Here is a 7,791-nt window from a genome sequence, read left to right on the forward strand (position 1 = left end):
CACTGGAAGACCCTGAAAGACAGCCAGCTGTTGGCGGGGTTTGCAGTTGTGCAGGATTCCAAGGAAGAAATGGTGAAGAAAGGCGTTAAGCAGGGAAGCTGCAGTAAAGCCTGACTTGTGAGTGGCTTCCCAGCTGTTCCTTGGGCTCCCAGGGGCTTGGGCCATAAGGCTTTTCTTCTTCTGTGTACAAAAAAAGCCTTCCCCCCCCCGGCTCTTGACTATTTTCAGCATGATAAATGCACAGCAAATGTCATGTAGCTCTCTGGGAGTGAAGGGATGCGCTCAAAAGCAGAAAAATCTATGCAAAAAGCAGAGGGGAAAAAACAAATAACCGTGTCACCAAGGCTGCACTGTTGGTGCAAACAATAAAAAATGGTGTTAAACCGCCAAGAAAATGATGATTTCATTCTCCAGATTCTGGGACTGCTGCCATGACATGTCCCAGTGGAGAAGCTGCGTGTCCGGAGGTTTGCCTGCAGGTACCCCCACTGCTCATCCTGCAGTTTTACTTTTATTCTCTTAAAATTAAAAGAAAAAATAAAATGTATCACTCTACTGCAGATGTTATGACATTTCCAACCCAGATTTCCCTGGCTCTTAAATCTATAAAAAGCCCTGGAAACCTCACAGCTTTGTATTTTCCCTGCTATGATGCTGCAGCAAGATCCCTTGTGAGCTGACTAGAACTGATCTGCGTTAAGGAGAGAAGTGTCCAGCCCAGTCACCCTGGTGACTGCAAACATTTCCAGGTGCAGACTATCCCGCATGGAGAAATACAAGAGGCAAGATGACGTGTGCCTGAATCTCTCTCTTTTTTCCCCTTGTTGACTATGGAGGGCTTGGCCCTGATGCATGAGAAGGGGGGAGCATCAGCGGCGGGGGGATGGGGTGCTGCTTGTGGCACTCAGTGTTTTTTTCTGGAGGCTTTTGAGTGACCCTGGTGAACATTGTGCTTTTGTGGGGGGGAAGGAGGTGCATGGGGGTGCCCTGGGGTGCTTCTCTGTGGAGCGCTGTGGTAGGTGAGGCAAGCTTTCGCTTCACACCATGCAGAAACCATCAGACCAAACCAAACAATGAAAACAAATGTATTTTTGATTTCGATGGTGAGCATGAAGGGACCATGGAAAAAGAACATCTGTTTTTACACAAACTTTATGTAGAAGATTTCTGATTGCAAAATAGATTATATAAACACTTATATCATTTTAAGCTGTTGTTATTATTATAATGGCACCTGAAACAGTGTGGCCTTTGCTTCACATCCACTTGTACATAATTTGCACAACGTATAAGCCCATGACCCACTTGGGAAGGGCATCTCTGGCATGAAGAAACAGCAGCAAAAAGGGGTAAAGGGCTCTCGTGATGCAGGGGGAGACCATCAGATGGATGTGGGCACTAATAAGCTCCTTGGGGTGCATATATTTTTATACAGATGCAAAACCAGACAGCTTTTGATTTGATTTTCTGATTTTCTTTCATTTTGAATTGAGAAAAAAATCGGATTGTGGTTTTCCTGCAAGATTTCTGTTGAAAAAGGAGAGTGGCCTGAGCTGCTGGGGTGTGGAGGGGCTGGAGAAGGGGGGCTGACATCCCCGAAGGTGAGGTGGAGAGCAATTTAAGGGCAATGATGAGTATTAGGTAAGAAAATTTGCTGCTTGTATGGAGAATAAAGTATTATGCAGTGTTGTTCAGGCTGACATACAAATTGGGTACGGGAAGGATTTGGGGTTTCTTATTCATAAACAGACTACATCTCATGGCTTGGAAATACCCAGCTACATCTGGAAAACCGGTGCTCAGAGTCTGCAGGTTCTTCTGCTTGATGTAATTCTTATTTTTTGTTTCATATAAAACCGAGAGATTTGGAGCAGAAAACACATTATGTGAATGCAGTGTCTTGTAAAAGGCAGCTGCGTGATCCTCTGGATATTAGTATAATGCTATTGCTGCAGATAACAAATAATATTAGCTGGAAATGGTTTCTAGCTGTTAGGCAAAAATATTATATTGTCAAATGTGATGAATGAGGGAAGTGGAGAAGGCTTTAGCATCCTATCTTGGTAGTTATATTCTGTAATGTTGTTCTGAATGCTGGTTGCAAGCCTTTACCCTGCCTGCTCTAACCCTGCCCTCGAATGCAGATGTTAAGAGCCAGCCGAGGTCTTTGCTTCCCTCTCGAGCAGCCAAGAACATCAGGTTTTACCCAGGTAAAAAAAGTCCAGTTCCTAAAAGTAAATCCACAGGTCACAGTGTACAGAGGGAAAACGCTATTTGAAAATGAGATAAAATCCCTTGGGTGGATTTCCTTCTTTTATATAGTCATGCTGGTGGAGAGGTGCTGGGCTAGGGCTCTCCCCTTCGTTGCAAGCTCTGCTTCTTCTTAGGAGGTTCTAGAAAGGTCCCCTCCTCCTTGAGGCTAAGTCCCAGCAATACTGCAGCATGCAAGGGGGGACAGAAATCCAAGTAATGGCTTCATATTAATAATTTCCAGAGATAAAGGTGCATATGCTGGAATGGTGCCTCCTGGGTGCAGCTCCTGTAGATGGCTCCTGAGAAGGACACAGAGGGGACACCTGGGTTTGGAGTAGGTTCATTCCCTTACAATGAAAAAAAACTTCTAAGAAGTGACAGGTGATGTTCATTTTTTTGTTCATTTTGTGGGCTTTTTCACTCCAGTTTGCCCATAGGTGTTGGGAGGTGAGGAGCAGTGCTGCTGGTGGGTCTCAATATCTCATGCCTGTGGCTGCAGTGGCTGGTTGCCCACTGTGGTTTGTGGTTGAGCCATCACCCAAGACCACCACAGGATTGTTATGACAGCTGAGAACATCACAGAATCACAGAAGGGTTTGGGCTGGAAGGGACCTTCAAGACCAGCCAGTCCCACCCCCCGCCAGGGGCAGGGCCCCCTCCCCGCAGCCCAGGCTGCTCCCAGCCCCGTCCAGCCTGGCCTTGAGCCCTGCCAGGGATGGGGCACCCACAGCTGCTCTGGGCAGCCTGGGCCAGCGCCTCGCCGCCCTCGCAACAAGGAATTTCTTCCTAAGATCTAATCTAAATGTACTCTCTTTTAGTTTAAAACTACCTACCCGCTGGTGTGGGAAACCCAAATGCATCCTTTCTCCTTGGCTCAATTTTTCTTTTCCTGATGGCCAGCTGAGGGGAGAGCACAGCACTCCCCATTTCTGCATCGACCATGCTCCCTCTTCCCTTGGATTGCATTGGATATGTAATCCCTTTCCAGCATTCCATCGCAGGGATTTGGGAGGAGTTCCCAAGCTGTGGATGAAAAAGGCACGCAAGCCCTGATGGTTGGTTTGGGTTTGGCACCTCCATGATGCCGGGCTCTGCACAGCTCCCTGCTCGATGTGCTGGCTGCTTCCCATCCTCAGGGCACTTGGAAAAATCCATGCAATCAAAATAGTAGCTAAAATTTGTATATTTAGGGCTTTTTTCCTCATGAACACTTGTCTCTGCAAAATGATTTGTTGAGAGGAGTAGAACAATCCTGTATAAGGAGCGAATGCTGGAAGCATTTATGTAGTGATATCTCTGTTTGATGATGGTGCAGCCAATACAGGATTATTGTATCCTGGTTTTATGATTATTCTTCAAGAAGAATGTTACAACATAAAGAGGGTTGGGAGAAAAGTCTTGAGAATTGTTCAAAGTTTGGAAAATGTGTATTACAGTGAGAGCCTCTGGGCGCTTCATTAAGGAAGAGTTTGATTGTCTTGTATGTGAATTTACATGGGCAACAGGGATCTGCTGTCAGACAAAAAATGAAACAAGATCTTATGGTGGGAAATTAGTAACATCAAAGTGGAAATAAGGATTAAGTTTTTAAAGTGAGAGTAATAAAAAAAGAACATTTTACTGGCTGTTGTGAACAGTTCTTCACTGCTAAATGCTTTGTTAGGAGGAGATCTCAACTGAAAACTCCACTCAAGTCAAACTAGAAGTGGTGGAGCTTTGTGCTGCAAGGAAATGTCAGTTCTCCCAGACCCAAAGCCCAGATTCTGCAAAAGATGGGACCAAGGGAAAATTAATGGTCTTTGGCGCCTACTCTCGAACAGAATCTAATCCTGGAAGTCCTCAAAGCTCATTAGAGACCTCCTGGTCCCACAAAATCTCTTCAGGCACCCGAACTTGGTGTGCTCGTTAGTGCATCTGCAAGATACCTGGTGGAAACCTCTTTCTTGACATGTGTGCAGGTCTCCTGTCTTGTGAAGAGGGATCACTGCTTTTTTTGTGTGCTAACGAGCACACAGGCATCTTTTGTTCTGCCTAGATCCCATGGTGTCTCCTCATTTGGAGTACGGACCTATGCCCAAGCATGGTGGCCACTTTTAGGCAACCAAGACGATGTCATGCCAATGTGCAGAGCATCCTCCCTATCATGAACGTGGCCTTCAGTGACTCTTAAAAGCTCACAGGTCCTGCTCACACGCTCATGATGGAGAAGATGCTCTGCTCTGCATGATAGGGAAATGTTTTAAAAACATTTTAAAACCAACATCCTCCACCCAAATCAACCGCTATGTTTAGATGAATTCTTTCTTAGGTATCTTTCAATGAATTCCCAATGTATGTGTCCATTTTTGGTGGTGGGCAGTGCAGGCGAATGGTCATGCCACATCCTTGACAGCCTGGCAGTCTTCTGCTCTTCAGCTCCCTTGGTACTCTGCTCAGAGGCAGCCGAGAGCATTGAAGGCTGGTCACAGGAGGCTAAAGGTGTTAGTGCACTGGAAATGGAGACCCGTCTAGTCTTACATGGGCTGTCAAAGCAATGGGTTGAATCTGCATCTTGAGTTAAAAATGTTAATGGAAGAACAAGTGAGGAGCTAGCCCAAGACTTCCCCCGAATCTGTGTTGCAGACCCCAAACACCTTTAATGAGCTTTGGAAGGTTATGTTAAGCAGATGCTGTAGGAAAGATATATTTCAGTATGTTACTCTTAGAAAAAAACAGGCGTGTCTCAAAAGGTCAGAGATGCTCATTTGCACTGGACTATCTGTCTGCTCTGGAGGAAAAAATGAATTAAATAAGCTCTAGATAAAAAATGACAGTTTACGATGCTTGGTAACATCTCTGCCTCAGGTTGGAGGTTCATGGTGTTTTATTGTCTGTTGCTTCACCGTGGCTTTCCTAGTGCAGGAACCTGGGAATCGTGTGGTGGGATGTAAGAGGTGGCTGATAGCCCCGAATTGCACACAGACACCATTTCATTAATGGAATTTGCATTTTTAATTTATCTTTAACTTTTTCTTCAGTTCTGCAGTCCTGGAAAGTGATTTTGTACTTTCCTTGCCCAGGAGCAGCAGCTCAGGGTCACCTCTGTCATTTGTAGGGAAAATAACTGCTTCCACCCCTGAAAGTCTTTAATGGAGGGATTAAAATAATGCATCCTCCACGCTGCACCACGGAGGGGAAAGTGTAAAGAAACATGGTAATGCTCTAGTTCAGCTTTATTTAGTGCATGCACAGCTTTATTTAGTGCTTCAGTGATTTAGTCACTGAAGGATAGAAACCAGACTGGAAAATTATAAATATTACAGCAAGTCTACTGAAGACTTCACAGAAGTAGGCTGAAATACGTGAACGTAGGATATGCCACAGCTCAGACAGAACTCTGAAGGTGACAATGTCTTTATTAACCAGAGGACTGAAATAATAAATAGCATGAGGCTTCTGCACTGCTGTAAATTTTGCTCACATAAACTGTGTTTTTTTTAAAGGGGTAAGATTTTCAGAATAGACTTTTTAACTGCAGATTTTACTTCCTTGTTCCGTAATGTATAAATTAACAAGGGAGTCAAAATAGAGAAGACAATGTTGCTCATGACATGGACATCAACGGGGATGTCTGCTCTGTCGGACACATACGCCACAGTGATGGAGAAGTACATGTTGAAGCAGATGGGAAGTACATGTTGAAAAAGCTCTCATGCATCTTCCTTTGGAGTTGATCTTTAGTACGGAGAGGATGATGTGGACGTATGAGAGGGTGACGAGCAACAGAGGGACGACCGACACTGTCATAGCAATGGAGAACCCCAAGAAGGTCTGGAAATCGGCACTGAAGTCTGAGCACGTGGCTTGTACAACAGCCAGGTGGTCACAAAAGCAGTGGTGAACCCTGGCTGTGTGTCCATAAGCCAGCCGAGAGGTCTGCATGATGATGGGCACGGGTATTATCAGCGCAGTGATCCAGGCGCTCGCTGCCAGCTGGATGTTCATTCTTCTTGTCAGCTTGACTGGGTAATGAAAGGGGTTGCAGGTGGCCTCATAGCGGTCATAAGCCATGACCAGCAGGAGAAGCGCCTTGTTTACCATCAACCCATGAAAACTGTACATCTGCAGATAACAGCCCTGAAACAAGATGGATTTAGCATTGTCCACGAACATTGCCAGCATTTTGGAGATGGTGGTGGTTATGAATAGCACGTCTAACACAGAGAGGTTAATCAGGAAAAAGTACATGGGTTTGTGGAGTGTATGGTCAACCACAGCCACGGTGACGATGACAGCATTACCAACCAGGATCAGCAGGAAGAATAGCAAGAACATAATGAAGAGGGAAGTCTGGAAATCCTGGAGAGCTGGAAAGCCCACCAAGAAAAAGACTTTAGTGGAAGCATTGCTGCTGCAGCTTTCCATGGTGGGGCTGGTCAAAACGCTTGCAGGGGTTAAGAAGGAGTAAGGAAGTAGGCTGATGTGCAGGAAGACATATCTCTAAGGAGCTTTGCAGAGGTTCTGCAAGGAAAACACACATCGGATGAAATCTCGCAGAGCTGAGCACATTGTGAGCACACAGCTCAGCCCCTCTTGTCTCTAACCTGCAACTGAGATGATTTGGAGTCTCTGTTGATGATGCAGATTATGTCTGCAGATGGCACGCTCTTCAGCTTTGGGCGTGGAGGGCAAGGATTTGTCTCACCTAGCTTTGGGTAGTCTCCATGCAGAGCCCCTGCATCTGGACTGGTCCTCCTGGGTCCCTTTTCTGGTCTGTAGGGAAAAGGGGGATTTTGGGGCGTGCAGCTCCTCTGTCCCATTCTGCACCAAGGAGGAGATGAGCCACACTATGGAAACGCCCATTTCTCTGCTCTGAGGGAATGTAGGGAATTAGCTCAGCAGTAGTCAATCATCCATCTCTCTTTTGCTAGGTTATTACAACCTTTGCCACCCAAAGTCATTTTAATCACCGTTTTCCATACCTGTGTTACCTCTGGTTGGCTACTTGCGGCTCACTGTGTTTCCCACAGCCATTGCAGCACGTGGATAACATCTGCTGCTGTTGCTGAAATTCAGATGAAAATGTAGAATTTCTTTTGACTTCTAGGTTGTTCCCTGGTACATAAAAGGAAAGGAATTTTCACAGTAATTTTTTTGGCTAATGTAGGTCAGCATCATGCCTTTTACCATAGTAAGAAATGTTTCAGAGATTCATAAAGTTCAAAGACACTGTAATAAAAAGCTAGGAATAAGTATCTATCAGTGACTTCAGCTCCGATGGAGGGGTACACTGTGTGATGACTTAAAGCTCTCACATATCTGCACTTTACGTAATGTAGCTCTGAAATTGCATTATTCATATAAACTTGTCATACCTTTTGGATTTCTCCAGGATGGGTATGAAAGACCGTGCCGTACTTTTCCACTCATTTTACGTGATGAACTTTTAAGATTCCTGAGTTCCAAAGTTTTTCTTTCCTCTCAATAGAAATACTTCCTTTGTTGCTCATAAAGATTTAATGCAAATTGGAAAGGACTATTCTGCCCAAACCCTATGGA

General features: G+C 45.1%; 1 protein-coding gene across 1 annotated transcript; it reads right to left on the reverse strand.

Annotated features, from left to right (window-relative positions):
• Positions 1 to 5,729: 5,729 nt before the first annotated feature.
• Positions 5,730 to 7,791, reverse strand: LOC102055631 (olfactory receptor 2AT4). Its single transcript, XM_055701616.1, is given in 2 exon segments — positions 5,730 to 5,910; positions 5,912 to 7,791. Coding segments are annotated over 2 exon segments (927 nt in total). The 5' UTR covers positions 6,658 to 7,791.

This window comes from Falco cherrug, chromosome 2, assembly GCF_023634085.1.
Source record: "Falco cherrug isolate bFalChe1 chromosome 2, bFalChe1.pri, whole genome shotgun sequence".
Taxonomy (NCBI): Eukaryota; Metazoa; Chordata; class Aves; order Falconiformes; family Falconidae; genus Falco; species Falco cherrug.